The 24,551-nt window shown below is 30.9% G+C and overlaps 2 protein-coding genes and 1 long non-coding RNA gene across 4 annotated transcripts; 1 reads left to right on the forward strand and 2 right to left on the reverse strand.

Moving 5' to 3' along the window:
* Positions 1–551: 551 nt before the first annotated feature.
* LOC112684294 lies at positions 552–1,833 on the reverse strand. 2 transcript variants are annotated; one of them, XR_003148685.1, is made up of 2 exons: positions 945–1,023; positions 552–877 (listed from the first exon to the last, which is right to left on the reverse strand). XR_003148685.1 is itself a non-coding variant. In XM_025555730.1 (2 exons), exons 1-2 carry the CDS (start codon positions 1,485–1,487, stop codon positions 557–559), a joined length of 354 nt encoding a protein of 117 aa, XP_025411515.1. In that variant the 5' UTR covers positions 1,488–1,833; the 3' UTR covers positions 552–556. The 2 variants fall into 2 exon arrangements, 1 of the variants encoding a protein (XP_025411515.1); XM_025555730.1 differs by lacking the exon at positions 945–1,023 and adding an exon at positions 1,455–1,833.
* On the forward strand, positions 870–17,171 carry LOC112684303. Its single transcript, XM_025555748.1, has 2 exons — positions 870–1,053; positions 16,579–17,171. Exons 1-2 carry the CDS (start codon positions 948–950, stop codon positions 16,785–16,787), a joined length of 315 nt encoding a protein of 104 aa, XP_025411533.1. The 5' UTR covers positions 870–947; the 3' UTR covers positions 16,788–17,171.
* A 2,545-nt stretch (positions 17,172–19,716) lies between these two features.
* Positions 19,717–24,545, reverse strand: LOC112684282. The gene is made up of 3 exons (XR_003148683.1): positions 22,644–24,545; positions 19,886–20,070; positions 19,717–19,826 (listed from the first exon to the last, which is right to left on the reverse strand). It is a non-coding gene; the product is annotated as an uncharacterized LOC112684282 (long non-coding RNA).
* Between the last annotated feature and the right edge of the window lie 6 nt (positions 24,546–24,551).

A 24,551-nucleotide genomic window follows, 5' to 3' on the forward strand; every position in this document is an offset into this window, starting at 1 on the left:
TAAAATATTAATTTATTTTAATTTTATACTATATATTTTGAAATAAAATTTGAACTAAGTTCTCTTTTATACATGTAAATAAATGGAAATAAATTAATTAATATTATAATAATTTTTGGTTTAATGAAATATATCTGTGAACATAAATCATCTTGACAAAATCACTATTATTAATTTTTTGATAATTTTTTTGCAAAACTTTCATTTATCTAGTATAAATTGTATTTGTATAAAGGTAGGGTATCTATTGCGCAATCGCGAATGCAAACGGCGATCTAAGATCGGCTACTGATACTAAGGCCAGATTTATACCATTGTGCCGCTATAAGCACTAAATAATTTCCGCTTTTTAATATAAATATTTTTCTAGTCTAAAAAATGTTATCTAAGCATACAATTAGTTGTTTCCTTAATTACTTAAAATTTGAATGATGTAAAATAAAAATGTACAGCTGTTATAAAAATGCATACATACATTCATATGAATAATAATATGTATTATTATACAATAAATATCGAATGAAATATAACAATCATATTACAGTCCGAAAACAAATTATAATAAGAACAATAATAATAATAATAATAAGTGTAGTGCGCAATGCAAGATTAAAAAATAATGAATGACGCCGAACGTCACTATACGTTCGGGTCCGCGCCTGAATCGGCCTGGAGTTTGGTTGGTTGCACCCACGCGACCGTGTCCAATGCACGTGCGACGATTCCAGGACCAACAGATGTCTTCGAAAACTGGAGAAACCCGCAAGGTCCACCACACGTATTCAGGAGGATGCCTTTGCACAAAGGTTCCGCCGGAGCACACTCGTACGGGGCAAGACGTGTGTGTGGCTGACGCAAAACACGAATCGTTCGAGCCCTGTGCAAACGGTAAGTGAAAAACTCGATAAGAAAACTGTCCGCAGCGGAAAAACTTCGACACGGACCCTATGTCGGTGGCGACGCGTACTCGTGCGACTGACCGACCACAAGGCGGCGGTAAATACGTCCGCAAGACACATTCGGCAGCACGACGGTCGGACGCTCGCGGACCAAGTAAGTTACTGCGCTTCGTACTTAACTGTACTTTTAAAGTTAAAAATGAAACTTTAAATTCTTTAAAATCAAATGATATAAATACAATTAATTGATTTCCACGAACATATTAAAATATATTATTCCATGTTATACCATGGTTTAAATTTTACTATGCCCCCAAAAAAATTCCGATCGAGCCGGGGCTCGCCCCGTGCGCACGCCTATGAAGCAGTGTTCGACTTGAAGGGTGACGGAGTACCCCAACTAATTTTCAGAAATTTTAGCGTCTCCCTACTATTATTACGCTATAATCATAACGCTCAGCCAGTTTTGGGGACGTTCTTTTTTTTTAAAGTAGAGTCCCCCTTCTTTGCTTTTGCCAAGTCGAGCACTGCTATGAAGTACACATACATTCTTACTTGCTCGATGAGCATTTCAGTTTCTTCAGCCATTTTAAAAATATAATATAATTACTATATAACAGAATATAAAAAAAAACAATAAATGACAACAAATCGAAAGCTGCTCGCGCGGAATTTTGTAATTTTGTACAAGGGTATCGCCTGTCGTTGCGATCTAAATTGTACCGCCGCGACAGAACGCCCTCTGTGTGACAGATAATTCGATATTACGTATTACATCTTTACCGCCGCGACAGACCGCGTTCTATGTGAAATTTGAATATGAAATAAGAATCTAAGAAAAAAAGTTTATGTACCTATGTTTGATCAAATTTCGCAGGTCATGCCTATGCATGACAATGCGTACAATAATGTGTTATACAGTGACGGTGCTAGAGTTTGCGAGGCCTTGGGCAAAATAAACGTTGGGTCTTATAATTTATATTAATAAAATATTTGAAGTTCAGTTAAATCAGAACCGCGGGGCCTTAATTATAATTTAAGACACTGGGCAACTGCCCCTATTGCCCACCCCCTCGCGCCGTCACTGCTTATACAAGTATACAAATAAAAACGGTAAACGTGCATTACACTTTGTGTACGAGTTTATATCATTTTTATCAATATGACACTATTGAGGGCCCGGGAGGCGATTGTCCCTCTGCCACCTGACCAGTGCACCCCTTACTATATCTGGTTAAATTATTGTTCGACGGTGATCGCGCAAACATTGCAATACAATCGACACGCACAATGCTCTCAAGCAGAAATCCATTGTCGCGTCATGTACGTTCACGTACAGCACATAAATGTTCATTGAACTCAATTCAAGACGGACCGCGAACGGCGTGTCATATTCGGCATCTCTATGATTTATAAACGTATAACGTTACGTTGCGTTATGTTGCAATATGAAACTGTATAGAGCAGGTTTTTAAATATTTATTTTTTTTCGCTCGCCACACGGTTCAACATCGGTCCCCCCTAACGCGGTGAGATCGATTAAAAAAAAAAATAATAATAATAATAATAATAATAATAAAAAATATTCGTAGTTGGAACGCTGAAGCAATAGATTGGATGCGCGAGCTGAATATTCAGATTCAGATTCTGAATACGACCACAGACCGTTCTATTACATACACAATATCTTACTGCCTTCCACCTATATCTACCTCAAGATATTGTACGTTCTACTAATCCTGTCATTTTTCATCCTATTTCTGTTATATTAATTATTGCTATTGTAATTATTACTTAATCTCACACCGAAGCCGTGTGCAATAAAAATTAAAAATCGGTTAACACCAGAACAATTAGCGCACGAGTGCAGTAGAAAACCGTACACCACGCGTAAAGCTGCGTGTACATTGGTGAGCGGCGCGTCGGCGGTAACGAGTGGCGAGCGACCAAGTCAGTGGCGCACGCAGGGGGGTAAGGGGTTGACCACCCCCCCGAAATTTTTCCAATATCTAGGTTAAAATTTACAAATTTTACGAGTTTGAAATAGAAGAGCTAGTATTGAATACCTAGTATCATTGATTATAGAATAGTCTATTCTATTATCAATGCTATTATTTAAGTCAAAGTATATTAAGGATTTGCATAATTTTGTTAATTGTAAAATGTGTTATATTTGTACCTTGACTCCCCACACCCCGAAAAAAATCCTATGCACGCCACTGGGCCAAGTATGTAAATTCAGTGAGCGGCAAGCGCCGAGCGTCTAGGTGTAAGATATAAATGCATATCGTATTTTCAGTGTCATTCCGATTTTATACTCCAAGTTATAATCATGTCGGTAAATCGTCTTTCAACTTTGTTAGACAACCCGATTTTAACTATTTTTACTTTAGATATTTTTACTTATATATAAGCTGTAAGATATCATAACTTTTATAACTTTAGTGTTTTTTTTTTTTTTTTTACTCAGCGAGGTTTTTACTCGTAGTTGACGAAGTGTACAATTCTAAAAATATTATATTGTAAGACATGCAAAAAAAAAACAAAAATTATACACGGCCGAAGCCGGGTAATTCAGCAAGTAATATAATAATTATCTAACAAATATTGAAATAAATAAATATTTCATGAGCGGCGAGCGACGAAATTCAAACATGTTTAATTTGTGACGCGTCGCGCCGCTACCATTCGCCGCTTCCGCTCACCGCTAGTAATTAATGTATACACTCTAATTTAAATTATATGGGTTTAAATTTTTTTTTTCCAACGCGCCGCTCGCCGCTCACCAATGCAGTGGCGCACACAAGAATTTTTTTCGGAGGGGGTCAAGGTAAAAATATAACACATTTTACAATTAACAAAATTATGCAAATCCTTAATATATTTTGACTTAAATAATAGCATTGATATTAGAATAGACTATTCTATAATCAATGATACTAGGTTAGTATACTATATAGTACCTATAGTAATACTAGCTCTTTATATTTCAAGCTTGTAAAATTTGTAAATTTTAACTTAGACATCGGAGAAAATTTCGGGAGGGGGGTGTTTACAACCCCTTAACCCCCCCCCGCGTGCGCTACTGCACCAATGTACACGTGGTCTAAGCATTCCGATTCGCATCTGCTGTTTTTTCGTCGTGACCCTGTGAAATAATAATTGTTAGACGGTGATCGAGTTTTCGCTTGTTACGACGCATAGCTAAGGTGACCATTTTGAACGGGACAGTCCTGTTTTTTCGTATCTTTAACACGCTGTCCCTGGGGAATCTTCGGAACACAAAAATGTTCCATTTTCGAAAAGTAGTAAAAAATAACGATATTTAATTTTAATTCATTGATGAACTACTTTTTATATAATTTCTGTAATATTTAATTAGTATGTGTGCATGTTAGTGTATACGCTGTATTACCAAATGGTCGACGTTTAACGGCCTCGGGGCAGTGTGATGTATTCGAGATCAGGGGCGTATTTTAGGGGGAACGAAGGGGGCGATTTCCCCTGAATCCGTATTAAGGAGTCTATTATATTTGAGAAGCACATTTAAATTTTTTTTTAATGTGTATCGTTATATAACGAAATCGAATTGGTTAACAATTTTGATTCTCTATAAAAATGTTTGTCATAAAATACGAATGAGCAGTGGCGTAACAAGGATATGATGAACTGTACTTACCCTAGGAGCGCAAATTGCAAAGGGGCACAAAAATGTGTAAAATTCGTATTTTTATCCTACAATCAAATCGAAATTTTAGTACATTTTAATTAAAAATTATGCTTTTTGAAATATGTAGATATTTTCTACTTGTACACACTTCGTGTGAATTTAATGATGAAATTATGAAAATAGCACAAGGACATTTAAATAAAAAATTTCATATGAAGAAATTATTGATGAATATGCTAGTCATAAAGCGAGAAAAGCAAATTTTCAAAGTTTTAAATTAACACTGTAATAATAACTTATAAATATAAATTGTATACTTAAAAAAATTAGTGAAATTAAAGGTTAAAAAAAATATCGTAACATCAAATTTTAATTGGGTAAAAAGCATTTTTTGTTGTACAGTTTGCTAGAGGCGCTAGCGAGTCTTCCACGCCATTGGGAATGAGTGATAAGAAAAATTACAGAAAAACATATTGAAATACAGTAATTGAAGGCGTATATAAATGTATATATTATTATGTTTTATCAGTATCAGTACCATTGATCAGTGGTAACCGTGATGGTCAATGTTGAAAGTAATAAATTGGACCTTTTGTCGGGTCCATATTCAGTGTAAAATCAAATAAAACACAAGCGTAACTTTCTAAACACAGACAGGCGTTAAAGAATATAAAAGTCGATTGTAAGTGGATCCGCCATAATGTTACAAAAAAAAAAAACACAAATATTGAGGATTCACTTGATTTAAATATTACCAAAAACTTTACTTGTAAATGTTGAGCCTGAATTAAAGAAAAAATTTGAGTTTCCTGTTCGAGATAGATAACTAGATACACTAAATAAAATAAAAAAAAAAACCTATTGTGGCGAACGATGTATTGATATGGACGCATTAGCCTAATGCAAAAGCGTGCACATGGGGTAGTCAGGGTAGGTACTTGACTATTCTGTGAAACTTCCCACCCTCACCAAAATATTCAATATGATCACAATAATAAATAAACATATTATTTTCAACCACTTCGAAACATTAGTAACGTTTAAAAAAATGTAAGAATACTGGAGAAATATAGTTATTAAGTTAAATGAAGTTACGAATGCAAATTTTTTGTTAATATTAAATGATAATGTGTTATGTTTGACTACCCTGCCAGTTATGTCTGCACACGCTTATGGCCTAATGTGCGAGTATTATGAACACCTATGCGTATAATATTCTTCAATGCATGAACACCGCAATATGAGCGTTAACACAAAATTATTTTTCATAGTTCATTATTTCAGTATCACATTAATTGTCGACCGTTTTCTTTAATTAATTATTATAATTAATCAAAATAATATTTTTGTTCTTTAAAACCATAACTTTTCTTAGTTTTATTAATTATAATTAAATAAAAAAAAAAATTGTTTACAATAAGAATTATGAAGATTTTTTTTTTGTCGATTAGATCGTTGTCATTAGGGCTAGGATTCTGATGCTAATGCATCTTTTTTTCTAATCACTTAACACGTAGGTCCGTAAGCAGAAAATGTGTCAAGTGATACTGATTAATTTATTGTAGTTTTTGCATTTGATGACAAATTTAACTTTATATGTATTTTTAGGGAATATTTTGTATGGCATTTTTCATGTTTTTAATGCGTTTTTCAGAATTTATCAATTAATTCTTAAATATTAGGATATTTGATCTCACGTTTGGGCGTTTGTTTGCTAAAAACGTTGCATGTTTAATATGTTGTAATCTGCTAGATTGATAAACTAATAAATACGAGCATATCGGCCCATGTAATAAATATTTTATCAAAAATTGAATAAAATTAAAATAGTCGAAAGAAATTTTTCTATTTGAAAAAGTCCAACGACGATCAAATTTAAATAAATTTAAATAAAATTTAAACATTAAACAAATAGGTACATACTTATTTCATTATCATTACGTTAAATAAATAAAATTAAATATGTTTTGTAACATGATTTTTATAATATTGTTTTTAAACTATAATAAATACATTTTTATAGTGCCTTTTTTTAGAGAATTTTTCGCTATTTTTTAGAGCATTAAAATCCCATAGTTATCATTAGTATTATAGCATAGTGTTGTGCATCAGATTACGCATAAACCAGTATACCCAATAATCAAGACCTTGGTCGTTCTTACACTAAATTTAATATGCTATTCTACCTCTATTCTAAAATAAAATCATTGCCAATATTATTGAATTTCTAATATTTAATCTTCAGAAAAAAAAACATCTTGAAATATGTAATTTTAAAAACCGAATAATTTGTTTTCACTACTTATCTAAAAATAAAAAATAAAATAATTTAATAATAATTTGCTGCTTTACGCGATCGTGTATGATTGCAGTCCCGTAAATCCGCTGTTGGTCTTCGTAACACGTATACGTTATATTGGTTAATAATAATGTTGTGTGTCCATGTACTAGTGCTCTGCATGGTCCGGTCTTAATCAGTCTGGTCCGGACTAGTACGTTCCTAAAGCCGGTTCACACGTGTCAGTCAAAACATTCATTATGACTGAATCATGAAAATTAGGCTTCAGTCAAGTAGAAACTATTTCTACTTTTGTTAATTTTTAATGTTGAGTATTGCATCATGAAAGTCGACTGAAACGTCTGACCCCATGTTAATTTTATATTTTCATTATTACTATCACTCGTTTTATTATCAATCATTGAATTTATTTACTATAGCTACATGTTTTTTTAAATATATTTATTTTAATATTTATAATTTTTTAAAATGGTGTTTAAGTGGCGTGACGAATATATTGACCCATTTTTGGACGAATATAGACAACAAGACTGTTTATGGAATATAAGCAGTGACAGTTACAAAAACCGAGACACGCGAGATAAAGCATACGAAAGTATATATTCCGCTTTGAATTTACCTGGTCTGTCCGTGAACGACATCAAAACTAAAATAAAAACAATTGATCTTTATTCATTCTTAAGTGATCTTTGTATAAAGATTCATCTTCAGTTGCAAATTCTCGTAATAAATGTTTACTAGCGCCCAAAGTATTGCGTATTAGAATCCATTTTTTAACCTACCATCTACGAGTTTTCTTATTTTTCAATTTCTTTAATATATTTTGTAGTTCTTGTGATATTTGCGAACATAATAACCTAATACTAGTTCGCATTACAGTTTTTTTTGAACTAGCCATTGAAAAATATTTGTATTATATTAGTACAAGTAGTTACAAAAACAGATGTACATAGTATGTACTATAACGTGATAACGTGGTAGGTATCACTATAACGAGTTATGAGATCACTGAACATTGAACAATAACTATTCATTAAGAATGAATAGGTTTTTCGTTGAATCGTGTGAACGATTTGTTCAGTAAATAAGATCGTCAGTGGAAATGAATCAGTCATAATGATCATTCTCACTGATACATGTGAACCCAGCTTAACATACAAAAATTACTGCACGGACCGGGAGCGTAAAGCATTGATACGCGCGCCCGGTTACCTAAATACTCCGTGCGCTGCACTCACACACCGACCGACCTTTGTAAAATGTGTGTATTTTGTAAATAGATCGGACAGCAGTGGTTGGGATCGCCGCGCGACTACTGTCCGACTATGTGTGTAAGTGGTGTGTGTACTTACAATTATCGAAAGATTAATAACTGGTAACTAAAATAGTGTAAAAAATATGGTAACTATATTGCTGTATTGTAAAATAATAATATAATAAATAAACAATAAATCACAGCAACATCAAGGTACAAAAAATATAGTATAATAATATCACGGCCCTTTTGGCCCAACAGGTAAAAATAATTATATAAGTGCTCGGCCTATATGGCCAAACAGAAGGAAGGTATAATATAAAAATAGTGTGTGGCCCTTATAGCCTAAAATAATAATTACACAGAACACAGATGTATAATAAATAAATAATAATAAATAATGGCCCTTATGGCACAATAATAATTAAATAATAAAATAAATATATAAAAACTTACGGTTTGTGGAGCGCAGACTGGCCAGCTGCAGCTACCTAAAATCTATACCTTAAAATATAATATAAATAAAAAATACAATAATAATAATAGTGGCGATTAGCGCACACACAATAATGATATAATAAAATTCACAATATTCAGTGGCGATTCGCGCACACGTAAATGTGTATAAATAAAAAACTACCGGCGATTAGCGCACATAAAAATATTATAATAAAAATACAATAATAATAATAGTGGCGATTAGCGCACACAAAAATATTATAATAAAAATACAACAAAAATAATACTGGCAATTCGTGCCCATAACAAATTCCGTAAAAGAGAAAAAATGTTCGCAAACGCGCAACGGACAATTCACGACGACGTGCAGAGAGCGACAAAAATTGCGGCGGCCGTGTTAAATTACGTGCAACTGTGAGCCGGTGACAGCAGATAACGCGCCGGTAACTGATTAACATATTATATAACTCACAACACAAAATATAATTAAAACAAAAATAAATACAAAAATAACGGCTATAATGTGCGCGAGTGTTTGTGTGTCGGTCGGCGGCGAGATATTTACGTACGCCCCAAACAGGTACCAAATTATAATATATTGGCGCCGACAATTACTGAATCGTCGCTTTGGTCCAGTTCAATAATTTTTAAGAGTAGTTCGGTCCAGTCTTCAGATCAATTGCATTCAAAATGCATTTTTTTCAGCCCGGTCCAATTTCAAAAAAAAGAAATGAAAATCAGTCCGGTCCCAATCATCGTACTTAAAATCTAAATACAAATATTGTTTTGTAAACAAATAAAACGAAAATAAACCTACAACTTTAGGTATATATTTATTTATAAAATCGGGTAGTCCGGTCCAGTGTAATACTAAACGCATCATATGGTACGGTCTGGGCTAATACGAACTGAACCTTACGGACCGGTCCATAAACGGTTCGGAATGTTGTAAGATCGGACCGACAATCCGGTCCACGTTCTACTTTAGTTATTATTAATATTTTAGTAGTAATAATAACTAAAGAAGACCATTTATAACTAAAGTAGTTATTATTACTTTATGTTATTTAACCACTAGTCTGGTTTGGTCTAAAAATAATATGACGCCGTCGGGATCGGTCCTCTGCTAAAATTTGAAGTTCGGTCTGGTCCTTAAAATAACGGACCGTGCAGAGCACTACCATGTACGGTAAACGGAAATAACGCTTGTAAACGATTTATTCACTCAGTTGCGCCTATAATTCACGTTTGGTAGCAATGCGGCATAGTTGTTTTCTGTATAATAGTCGATGAAATACTCAAGTACTTAGCCTATCGGCGCTAAACTTTTAAAAAAATAAAAAAAACATTACTGTCGAAAATATATGAGCCGCTCACAGCTGTATTATATTATTGTCAACTGTCGGGGTTCATAAGCACTATTCCCGAAGGAACGCTAGCACCATTTAATTGTCTTTAAACAACAAGGAACAGTCCAGGGGTTGTTGGTCATTACAGTACATGTGCAGTGCCTGTACGATTTAATTTTTCGGTTTTCTTTGTGTGTTTCATTGCGTTCGCTTTACATATTAATTATAATGAGCCCGAATTATCGTAACGGCAATATACGTGCAATAGTCACACATGCGAGATACCGTTTTTCAGGATTTGCCACAATTTTTGCAATCGATAATCTTGTGACGGTTTAATGCCGATTAAACGAGTCGCTTCACTATGATACCCGAACAATATAATTATGCCTGAACGTATAAATCTAGTGTTGGTAAAATGTATTTTTTATTTAACGTCAGACCACAAGTTAAAGTTTAAATTAGTCTACTTGATTTGCTGTAAACCGTATACAGACAGAGAAGTCGTACGATTCACCAATGTAACCGTTATCCACGTGGATCACAATCCACAGCTTATGGAAATATTAACAGTCAATTTTTTACTCATATCAGGAACTTTTTAATCGATTTTTTGGTAAACGTGGAATGAGTCTTTTCTATCAAAAAGATTTTATCGATTTTGCGGTACAAAATATTTTCAAGCATATTTATCTTATAAATGTACATGCTATAATTCGACAACAATAGAATCGACGTTGGGTATATATATTAATACTATGTCGATTATGTTTGGCTTCTGGACAAAGTCCTTGATATTATGTATATAATAATAATTAATGGGCTTATTGCGGTTGCCAATGATACTATATGTCAACATGAACAACACGGTGTATATAGAAGGTATAAAAAAGTGTAATTATATATACTTGTTTAGTGATTTTCTTTCATCCGTTATATTCAAATATTTATATGTTTATATATTTATTACGTTAAGACATGAAATTTGATAAAACTAGTTTTCACTAATCAATTTCGTCAAAACTGATATTTAATACTAGAATTAATCAGGATTTTAACGTTGATATCACAGTTAAAAACCGAAATTCATAAAAACTAGTTAAACTACAGAACTAATCTGAACTTCCATATTGATAATAATTTATTTATTTTCACAAGGCAAACTATCAAAGCATTCAGAACCCGATTTACGAAAGTGCAGATGATGCATTTACATTTTACCCCCCGAATTTCGGGGGGCCCCGTTAGTTGCAGAACATCCAAATAAATTTATTTTTTAAAATGTAACTCAATTAAGTTGACATCAATTAAGAATAGATGTACTACGCATTTGTCATAACTAAGACTAAATGGCTAAAATATTAAATTATTGAAGAACAATGATTGACAAAAGTTAGTGCAATGACATTTTTTGATATTTTCACATTAGAAATGTTATGATGTAGACAACGTGTTTAGTGTTTAAAAATAAAATTAATTTAATCGGCGACCCTCGAGGCTTATTTTTAAGAAAACAACCATATGATCAACATTTTTTTTTTTTAATTTAACAATATTTTGATCGTATATTAGATGAAATAAAAACGTCGACGAAAAAGTATTGATATATTATTTAAAAGTTGCATCCAAAAGTATAAAATAGATAAAATATATTTTAAAAACAAAACAGACTCGAAATTTGCATTTATATGCAATATACGATTTCAAGACTAGCTTATAATATATTACTTACGCTGTTTGCATAAATACATATTATGTATTGATACGATAATACTATAGTAATCTTAATGAAAAGTATAATTTGTGATTGCGATGTGATGATCTCGGGTGATGTTCATTTCGGTCCGGTCCTGGTTTTAAACATAAGCTTTATTGGACCAGTCCATGAGAGAAAAGACAATGATGAGCTCTATTATTAGACACCGTGATGGGCGACCATGCAAAGACTTCATTTTTTTGTACACATAAAGAGGTAATAACGTTAGGGTGGTTATTGAATGACAATTAAAAAGAAGGAAACCCGGAGGAAGTTCAAAATATTATGTATGGTTGGATTAATGCGTCCAGACCTATCGGCTATAAAGAGAATGGAATAGTAACGGTCTGGTAGTAAAGGATCCAGGACCGAAAAAATTGAAGGACATTGACTATGTTGGTGGCAGCGCTTAGACCTCTTACCGAGTTGTGGGGTCATATGATGATGATGTTGACACCACACCCCTATATAATACACTAACCTATTTACTAACCAAGTACCAGCTATACTGTTTATTTAGGAACATGGCTAATGCGGAGTCATTTATATGTTTTACGTTACGGAGACATGATGACGGTAGGCTCGAATGATATGACGTCATGTATCTCCACATTATATACACATTTACATATGCAGCAACGGCGTCAGCTGGCTTTCTAAATGAACAAAGACAATAAAGAATATTACAGTTAAAAAGTTAAAATCATATATTTTCCACTAAAAAATAGTTTTATTTTTAAACTTAAAAACAAATTAAATTAGCTGTTGTGTTTTTATTAAAATCACAGCCATAGGTCTTAGTGAGCTGACCAATATATTGTGTATACGTATTTATATTTCATATTTTATTTATTGACAAGATAAAAATATTAATTTGATATGTAGAGAATTATTTCTTACGTTTAATATCCAACCGTTTTATTATAGGTTTTTAGTACATACATTTTATTTTATTAACTTGGAAAAAAAAATGGGCATCATAAATAAAACATAGTATCCTTGGGCTGGTTATATGTAAATGTATATATAGCCCTATAGGCATGCGTGTAGTATAAATTATTTTTTTTAGGTGCATAAAAAGCAGAAAAAGATGGTATATAGTATGAATAATTTTCGTATTTTTAATAATATGACTTGTTGAGTGGTTTTAGAGTTAAAATATCAATCATCATTCTAGTAGAGAAGAGATGTATTTATGCTTGTATAGAAATTGATTTTCGGTATTTTAATTATTATATCTTTAATAATTAAGGTCCTATAAAGGTCTTAGTTTTTATATCTTATTTTAAAATTCCTATTTGTTTTGTCTATATAAAATTTATTACAGTTACATTTAAGTTTATACATACCAGTATTTTCAATAGGAGGAGGATTTTTGTGAATTTTTATTTCTATTATTTATATGTTTGATTAAATTATTGTTAGTTTTAAAAGGGATTTTTACATCATTAGTATTATTGTTTAGAATTTTAACGAATTTCTTAGATATATTAATTTAAATAATAATTGCGGAAATCTAACATAATAGTAGCTTAAATTTAGTGCAAAATAAAAATAAATTATTAAACAGTAACGTATTTAAGCCAACAAAAATAGGTAATAAATACTAACGTTGTTAAATAAGCAATAATTCTTATTAATAACAATAATTATTATTTTATTAGAAAAAATAAAGATATGCGTAATTTATTACATTAATGTATAAGCATATTGTACATTTTAATTTATATTTGTGTTATTTATCTATTATCTTAAGTTCTATATTGATTATAACCAGGGCTTGGGAGTTAAAACATTTGCTTATTTTTATGGATTGACTTAAAATGTAGCAGAGCGCTATAGAAGTATATGTCAAGTTATAACACGTACAAATATGAAATTTGAAAGTGCTTTTTTTTTTTTTGCTTTTTTCAGCAATTTTTTAAAAAAATGGTTAGGTTATAATTAATTTTCTATTACCAGTTTTTCTGATTATTTTTGCTTATTTGACCAATTTTTTACGTTTTTATAGTTTTCTCCTGCAAAGTCGTTTTTGATCGAATTGAAATTAATTCTTATCTTATTTACGTTGTCACGTAGGTTGTCGTCGTCCAAGGCATCGTTTTAAGATTAACAAAGATATCCCAACGCTTAAAATAGAACTGAGTATCAAACGTCAGAATGATCAAGAATAGAGAGAACAGTTTATATTTTATTTTTCGGAAAAATTCCTTAAAAAATCCATAAAATCTTGAAAGTGAAGATTTATTTTTATTTTAATTTTTTTATTTTATATTAAGTTGCCCAATGAGTAATAATATTTGTTGCCCATTTGAATCCCTTTAAGTATCTCATACTCCATATTGTTTAATAGGGTGATCATTGTACCCAGATATTTAAATTTTGATACTTTTTTGAAACTGTAAGACCCTACCTTTAAAAACTCTCTGCTTGTCTTCCATCTCGTCGTCTTCTTACTTCCAATATAAATTAATTTATTATTCAGGTAGTATATAGTAATAGGTAATGTCATAACAGGTAATGTTATAATAGCACGCTCGGCATCCTGGCCTGTATTTAAAAATTTGGCGCCTCCAAGCATATAATTTACGCCCCCCCCCCAAAAATAATAATAATATAACACTTATTATTTTGTCCATATTCGAAATTCTTTAATATTAAAATATAACTTATAAATGAAAATCGTTTAATACTTTTTTTAATTAACAAATTATAATATAATAAAAATACAATTTTGTTTTTAATTTACAAATTATAACATAATAAAACATGCTATTTTCTTTTTCTTATTGTTTTATTTTTTTTTCAATAATTTTTAAAATTAATTTTGCTAAAATATTTTGTCGCCTCTGACACTTGACCCCGGAAATGTGCCTATTCCGCCCTAAATACGAGCCTGGCGGCATCATACATAATCGGCACTATCACTAGAGGTCGGCTTTTATATTTTCTTAAAAATCCTCAAAATTTGATATTTTAATGTTGTTTAAAAATACAAATATTCTTTCAATTTTCTGTAAAAAAAAAAATAAATTAAAATTACTTGGTTTAAATATATAATTATTAAATGTTATTATTAATTTGATTTATAATAACATATTTGAAAAAAATTGGTTTTAATGCCAATTTTAACTGTACTTGGATCATCTCTAATATCTAGTATTTATTTTTTATAACAATCTAGGATATAAAAACATTTCACATAGTGAATATTGTATTTGTTGATCAATATTATCAAAATTTCGATGTTCGTAATACATGCACGGATATGCAGACAAATAATAGATAGGTAGTAAAATTATTATTTTCTTCGAAAAAAAAATTTACAAAAATAAAAATACTTAAACATTCTCTAACGTATTGAATATTTCGTAACCTCTAAAATATACTTTTTTTTTCTGTGAATTCAGTGTGTCATGAATCGTAAATGTATCTCAGTTCCATTTAACTGCATTGACTAGAAACAAATATTTAAAATTTTAAAAATCCGACCGTATCACCCTTGAAAGCGCCCCAACGGCAATTGCAATTTCTGTAGTACGAGTGTGCGTAATGCGTACCTTGTGTAGTTACGGAGTACGCGGCCGTGTCATGAATGACGTCAGCCGATGACGTAATCATCGTGACTCGCTATCCTATACGTATACACTTTTATTATTTCCCTACTTATGGGTATACAGTTGTGCGCAACGTGAAAGCATAATAATATTGATTTATTGTAAACTGGTAGTTACCCTTTGATAAGTAAAATACGGTAAAATCTTAACTAAATAACAGAACTATAACTATAAAACTAAATAAGAAAAAAGCATTATTGGGAGAGAGAGATAAAAAAATAAATGATAAAAAAAATTAAAATAAAAAAAAAAAGTGATAGTAATTGTTCACACAGCCTATGACAATAATATATTACTAATAATAATATTTAATAAATACTAAACATTTGTATACTATAATTTACTAATATTGTTTGTAATATAATAATTTTTTTTTTCAAACATCGATAGACATGATGTGCGCGTACTTACATACTTAACATAGACTGTAGTAGAAATAAATATACATATACAGGTTGCAGTGACACAAAATAAAATTTACTTACGATTACGCTGTACTTTTACTTAATCCAACGTCCATATTCCTCGGGGAGCCAATTTGTCACGGGACACACCACACATAAATATCAGCTATTGCTACTTTGTAATAACAGCTGATAATATATTATATAATGCTTTTCATTAATTTTAAATTTGATATTTTAATAGCACCTTATGTATATTATACCAAATAGCAGTCTGTTAGATCATTATATTTATATCAGAGAGTTACTCTATTATTTATATATTGATATCTAATATCTGAGCATACGATAAGCGTCGATAACATGCGCATTAACAATTATCACATGTCACAGATATGTAGAATAAACTTATTATAACTGTGAATTTCATCTTGCCAGTCGCCGAGATGCTACTGCTATTTTTCGAAAATAATCTTTTTATATTTTGAGTGTGTCATTGCTCAACAATCGGTTGCTGAGGTCAGCAGTCGTTCTGATGATAGTAAGCGGCACATATTCTATATACATTTATCTATTATATAAAATTATCTGGCATAGCGGAAACACATAAAAAATTTATGACGTGTTCTGTAACAATAATTATGCTGGGTCTCCACAGATTTTTTAGATGAAATCCGCGTTGCGCTGCAGTGCCTTTACTAGCATAGCTAACAGCCAATCGTCACATCGCCGGGCGATTCTATCCGATTCGGTTTCCGCGTCGAAACCGTTTTGAGTACTGCGAAAATTGTTATTACGCACACCCGAAATCGTTCCCGATCGCGTTATTATCCAATCTTAGTTAATTATTACCCGCTGAATTTTTCACAGCAAAAACATCACGTCTGGCCACGGATTACCACTTCGGTTGTCCCAAGATGACACGTGATTGCACTACAGCAAGCGTTTTCGCGCCGTTATTGATGATCCTGTTCCTGACCAGTAGCAAGCTACAGAATTTTACAAGAACAACGCCGTCCAAGGCGAACAACAGTGAACTGTTTAACATGATGAATGTTGTCAAACGGGTGAGATATTGATGAACTTCAGGTGCAACACATCACACTTCTTGGACGAAGCTGGCAACAAATCTTCGGTATGAACCGCATTCGAAACAATCTCTGATAACGCAAACCGATCGATTCAATTGATGTATTGCACCTGTTTTTGTTTCCCGATTAGAACTAAAGAAACATATTTCGTTAAATTTCGTCGATTAAATTTCATATTCTAATCGAAAAATATTAATGACATTGCAATAGTGTACGGCAATTGGCATGGGGCTAATAGACGTGGACGCTTTGACGCGGGAATTTGGTCACAAAGACAATTGCCTTAAACGCGATACACGCGGTCGCAAAAACATTTATTTATTTCCAGTAATGGTACGCGAATAAAATATACAAGTAAAGGCGATATTTTTTGGCTGCAACACGATTGCGAAAAAAATTTGCAACAAGATTGCGCCCCGATTCCTTTTTACCTGATAAAATCACAACACCATTGCGCACCAAATAATATGTGTATATACTATGTAAAATAATTTATGTACAACATAAAATAATGTATACCTAAAATACATACTTTCTACATATAATTTTCATTCCATGCACTCAAACTTATTACCTATTAATTCAAAATTTTTCTTCCCAATTATTACAGACTTAGAACTGTCAACAAATTATCATCGTTAGCTTGGTTAAAAATTGTTTTTTTTCTATACTGATAGTCATTAGTCGATATTATTATTATAAAAAAAAATTATAGAATGTATGTATTGTATACATTATTTTATGTTGTACATAAATTATTATACATAGTACATATCTACACATAATTTGGTGTGCATTGTGTTGTGGTTTTATCAGGTAATAAGGAATCGGGACGCAATCATATTACAAATTTTTTAAGCAATCGTGGTGTAATTAGTCGGGTAAAAAAAGGAAAAATTGTGCGATCGTCTTGCACCAATTTTTTTGTGTAACAATTATTTATTATTCTTACCCAGTATTTTATTTATTTATTTTTGTAAATTCATTGGGATACTATTATTATATAATAATAATAAACACATAAATAAATAAAATATATATATACATATTCCAAGGATATTAGTAATTAACTAATAAACTATAACAGTACATATTGAAAATTGTGACGTAAGAAACTTTTAAAGTTATCGCAATATTATTATTGTTTAACAGGTTTATGCGCAGGGAAGGGGGATGAAAAAATGTATAAAATATATGCATCAATTATTTGTGAATATTTATATATATTTAAATGTATTATTAATACAGTATGTTTATTATAAATGTTTTTTTAACACTACCATAATATATAAATCGTTGTAATAAATTTACCTGGCGATGGTGGAAAATTCATTCAATGATTGGTTGATATCCTCGTTTGTATTATTATATATAAGTTATATGTTAATAGTCATTTATTATAACGTCAACGATTAATTTAAATATGCATCAAATCTGACGACAACACATTTAAGTGATGTACCATTATTTTATGCATTATGACGAATAATTCAAAAATGAAAAAAACGATTAATATTTTTTCGATAATGGAGAGAGGGTTGAAGGGTTATATAGTAATCTGATTGTTATCATTGTCAAAACAATAAACAATATACCAATAAACATTTTTTATTTAAGATACCAAAACAAACAAACCATAACGAGATCAATGAATTATATGAGATGGCCCTATTTCATCCAATCTTCAAAGAACAAATTTGTTCGGAAATATATTTTCTTAACAAAGTTTTCAGTATAAACGAAAACGGTTTTGTATTCAACAGTACTTGGCATATTCATTCACAACCAGGACAATTTGCTTAGAAAAAAACCAATATCCCGATAAGAATGTTAACATAACACCAGTTGTATGTTATGATGAACCATTGGAAATCATTCCTGTAATAGTATTAATTTTGATAACAACATCTCTATTTTTTTTTATTGTGATGTTCCTCGTATATGCCCTCATTAAGAAATTACGAAATGTATACGAAAAGTCTTTTATGTGTTATGTAGGAGCACTTATAGTAGCCTACACAAGTATAATCGTAACTCGAGTGGTAATAAACACCGGAGATCATCATCTATACATTTTAATGGGTATGTAAAAAATTTTGTTTTAAATAGTCTTGATTCTAAAAAACTTTAATATTATGAAATATTTTATTTCATTAACTATAAAAACATTAATATATATTTATTGGAAAACCTAAGATGTATTACAAATATGATATTTTATTTGGCTTATCACAAATTATTACGCACTGTCAAATATCAATATGATGATAAATAATAATTTTCCAATGTTTAAAACTATCAATCATATACAATATTTTTACACTAATATAATAAATAATAATTATGACTCATTGAGATGGAAAGAATAATTTGAGAGATTACTGAACGAGAGGTATCCAAAAGAAAATCGAATGAAAGATTGAATGGTTTAGTTAATGAGGAGGAAGCGAAGGTTGCGTTGAAGGTGATGAAAATGAATAAAGCAATAGGACCAGATGTTTTTTATGTCTGTAGAATTGTGGAAAATTGTTGGGGAAGTAAGCATTGAATGATTGAAAGATCTTTTTAATAAGGTGCTAAAGGAGGAGAAAATGCCATAAGATTGGAGAATGAGTTTTATTGTATCAATATTTAATAGCAAAGGAGACATACAGGAATATGGGAACTATAGACAAATAAAACTTATGAGCAGGGCTCGGGAGTTAAAGCTTTTGATTATTTTTATGGATTGACTAAAAATATAGCAGAGTGCTATAGAAGTGTATGTCAAGTTATAACATGTACAATTATGAATTTTGAAAGGGCTTTTTTTTATTTTTTCAACAATTTTTCAAATTTTCAGCTTATATCCAGTTTTTCTGATTATTTTTGCTTATTTGACCAGTTTTTTTTTTTACGTTTTTATAGCTTTCTCCTATAAAGTAGTTTTTGATAGAATTAAAATTAAAATTAATTCTAACCTACGTTGTCACGTAGTTCGTCCGTCATCCAAGGTATCGATGTAAGGTTAACAAAGATATTCCAACGCTGAAAATAGAACTGAGTGTCAAACGTCAGAATGATCAAGAACAGAGAGAATAGCTTACATTTTATCTTTCAGAAAAATCCCTTAGAAAATCCATAATGGTATGTTGTGTTGTGCACCATTTCCGAGTCAGTCAATGTCGTCAATAGTTGATGTTCTGCGGTGATTGCTTTATTCTGTTTACTCGTATGAGTTAGAATAGGTCCAATTTTACATAAAATAAACGCTATTTGATTTTTTGTTAGTCTGAAACATTGACGGTACTGATGGTTACATAATTCGAAGTATACTCGATCTCTATATACTCGTTGAGATCGCCTTTCATCATAAATATCATCATTTATGAACCATTCTGGTCGGAACATAATTGACAATACTACTTAATCTTAGTTAAGATTAAGTACTACTAAAGACTCAAGTGAATCTTGATAAATTTAATTATTAAAAAAAAAAAAAATTATAACTTTGCAAATTTTTATAGAGTAAAATTTCTGTCTGGATTTTTTATCAATGTTTAATGAAAAGTCTTAAAGCTTTTCTTCAAAAAATATAATTGTGGAATGAAAACATAGAAATCATAATGAAAAGTGGTAAACATTTCACTTTTCAGTTTGTATTTTTAATTTTTAATTTTCACTTTTTGGTGGAACAAAAAAACAAATGAAAAGTGCAAAGTGAAAAGTTGCAAAGTGTATTGGTGAAACAGGCCTCTGCTTATGAGTAAAGACCGGATTTAATAGATATTGCAAATTTGTATTGATACACGGTAAATCAAATCTGATTAAATATGTTTACGAACCAGATTAATTACAGTCTTCCTATTTAATTTAATAATGCAATTTTTAACAATTTTACATTTTTGTAATTATTGCAATTTTGTACACTTCACATAATGAAAAATACAAATCATTATTTCTAAAGTAATTTTAAATAAAAATATAACTACGACATACATTTTTATATGTAGTTAAATGTGTTTAGAATTTTTAAAATGATATTTATCTGAGTTATTAATAATTAATTATATAGAAGAGAATAAAAATACATCGATATCAGAAAATTATTTGGTTTTATACCAAAAAAAAATCGACATAGAGCCAGTATGTGTTAGAAAACTAGTAGAAAAGTATAGGGAAAAGAATAAAAAAACTGTTTATTGATATTAAAGAGTCAATAATGGCGTATGACCGAGTGCCATAATAAGTTTTAAAGTGGGCATTAATGATAAAATAGATCATAAAAATATATATAAATTTAATTCAGTATATGTATGAAGGCTCGAGGATTAGTGCCAAAAGTTCGTATGAAGTAACAGGGGATTTTAACGTAGGAGTAAGTGTTCATCAAGGGCTCTAAGCTCTTTTTTGTTTTTTGTGGTAACGGATGAAGTTACAAAAGACATATAGGGTGAGATACAATGGAGTATAATATTTTCTGACGATATAGTTTTGGAAGGAGAAAATTTGGAAGAAGTTAACTATAGGTTGGATGATTATGGGTTAGTCCTTGAAGAAAATATATTGAGAATGAGTAGATATAAAAAAGAGTATATAGAGTATGATTTCGACTTGGCTGAAGATACCGAGAAGTTAAGGGGATTAGGAGACCAATGACAATAGGTGATTATATGATAGGTGAAGTCGAACACTATAAATATTTTGGATCCTTTGTACAGAAGGACGGAGACTTTGGCAAGTTTCTAAAACAGAGGATTAAGGGCTATTAGATGAAATGTAAAGAAACGTCGGGTATTTTAAGTGATAAGAGAATTTCAATGAGGCTGAAAGGTAAATTTACAGGAGTGTAGTGAGACTAACTATGCTATATGATTCGGAGGGTTGGGTAGTTAACTGAAGAATAGAACAGAATATGAGAATTGCGGTTATATAAGTACTCAACAAAGGTTTCGAGTCGCTACTTATAAAATGTTAACCAAATAACTAATATCGCATAACGGAATAAAATACTTCGTCTATATTTCATATCGTAAAGCTTATAACATTTTTTTCGCAACTTTTCGGTGAATCTTATAAAATAACTTAAAATTACACAAAAATGTAAAAATTTTAATCATATCATCTTATATGATCAATGATATTGTTATGCAAAATAAATTTAAAGTTGTCATGGTTATTATTTTTGGTGATACCAAAAATAATTTAATTTCTCTAAATCCGGTAATTAAAATACTAATATCAGTGATCTTCTTTTTCAGGGTTAACTGTTCAGTTCTTTTTTTTGGCAAATTTCTTCTGGTTGAATGTTATGTGTTTCGATTTATGGTGGACATTCCGGTAAATAATGGTACATTTATTATAGAAAGTAAAATCATTTAAATGAAATTAAACTTAATAAATTTGAAAAAATATTAGTATGAATAATAAATTTGTTTAAGCATAGGTTTTAAACTTAAAATAAAAATGTACCTAAAAATGTTCTAAAGGTCTCATTCATACAGAATGTAGGTTGGTGATTCATAAAAATATAATAAAGAAATTTGGCCAAATGGCCAAATGGCCAAATGAACGCACTAATTTTTTCATAGTACTTGATCGTGTTTGCTTATATGTTGATATTAAGCAAAGACAAAATATTTTAGTTTTAAATATTTAAAATGATACTGTCTCATGTAAATTAATTTTATGGATAATATAATATCATTGACAATTGTATTCATTTTAGTTCTGATATTTTTAATATATTTATAACTTTTAATTCTATTTCATTGAACCCAAGGTAAAACTATATAGGTAACTATACAGTAATCATAGACGATGATATTAGTACACATACACATACACATACAAGGTGGAACTTACGCTGCGGATTAGAAAATCGATTTCCACATTGACGGCCAGAGAAACGTTTCTACGCCAATCGATCGTCGTTGTGCAGGATTTCCATCTTATATACTTATAAATATTATTAACATAATAATTATTAATTAATTATTTATATTATTAATATTAATTTAAATTTTATTTGCATATTGGTTGACTGCAGATGGTCAGTACTTTACATGTAATAAGGTAACATTTTTGTTTACTCAGAAAGTTACAAATAAATTGTAATGTAATTGTGAATTATAAAAAAATGTGGGAATGTATGTACAAGTGCATATAACGATATGGCGCATGGATTGTGATGGATTACAATATAATAATAATATAATATGTATATTTTATCTTTATATAAAAATACGTACACGTGCACAACGCATGTAGGCCGCATACGCGGTGCTGTAGGTGCTTATAATTTATACTTGTTTTTTTTATATCCGAGCGAGTGGACTTGCGAAACAATAATAAACGTAATTAGTGGGGAATATTTCGACTTATACGATTTATATACATAACTGATATTATAATGTGGGTTGACCTCAACAGGTGAGTGTATGTGTTTCCTTAATTTCGTTACTACCACTAGTATATGTTTTGACGACAGACCGGGAGAATTCGATTATTTTTCAAATCAAACCGTTGTCGACGATATAAATTTATATTATTCGTATGGCATATTAACACGATGGGTTTACATTCGCATTCTTGTCGGTTCATATATTATGACGGGAATATGGGTTTAAAACTTTTAAGATAAAAAAATATTAAATCAATAAAGAAGCGCGAGAAGTCAATGTGTTAGACATGCGTTCTAACAATACTACCATAACGTTAATTATAATATTATAATATTATTAATACATGTGTTCATTCGCTCCAGGATTGAATGTACTACTATATCGGAGTTACTTGTGGACCGTCATCGTATGAATAAAATATAATATCACTATATTCGCGTACACAGTATTATATAATGAAGTCCGATACGTACAATTTTTTATTTTATTAATTAAATTAAAACTTTCTTATACTATGCAACCTGAATCCAAGTACATTCGGTCACATTATATTTTTAGGTATTTTTAACGTGATGGTTTGAATACGATTTATACATAAATATATATATGCATAAATTTGATGTGTATATTTATAGAAAAGATGAATGACGATGCGATTTCGCACACTGACATAATAATACGAATAAGTCTACGCATTATTGACGACTATGTTATAAAAATGTATAAAATTGTCGCACATGAAAATTCGACGGTCCGTCCCCCGAGATTAATATTTTTACCCGTTAAAACGTCGTCGTCGCGCGTTTCCGTCGTTTAAATGTTCAGTTTATAAAGCGCATCATACGTTATGCACGCACACACGTGCAGCGTGGCAACATTATTTTTTTTTTGCATTATATCGTACACAAAATATTTTACACGTGTTGTAAATATATACCGAATTCCGCGTGAATACACGTATAATGGACGTGGAAGTCACGGAACGGCGGCCAAAGGGTCGGCGAAAAAATGAAAACGAAACAAAACGTTCCGGCGCACAGCAGTGCAAAACCGTTTCGACCACTGGCAGGGATAGAGTTGGCGGCAGGCGGTTTGCATAAACAATTGCACGAGCGTGCAAAACGAACTGTATTAATGTGTGTGTTATGAAAAACCTGAAAAGATTTTTTTTCGTTTCATTTCTCGTTTCTTTTTCTTCGTTTTATCGAATATTGCGCGTTGTTCGCCGTGTTCGCCTTTACGTTAAGAGAGAACGCGAATGCAACAATAATAATAGGGAATCGCCTTTCTCCCATCACGAGTTCTCGTGCAATAAGCCGACGGTACGCACACGTTCTGCTGGTGCAAGAATCGAGTCCGTCTATTTCCG

The sequence above is a fragment of the Sipha flava genome, unplaced genomic scaffold (assembly GCF_003268045.1).
Source record: "Sipha flava isolate LNK unplaced genomic scaffold, YSA_version1 104_pilon_pilon, whole genome shotgun sequence".
Taxonomy (NCBI): Eukaryota; Metazoa; Arthropoda; class Insecta; order Hemiptera; family Aphididae; genus Sipha; species Sipha flava.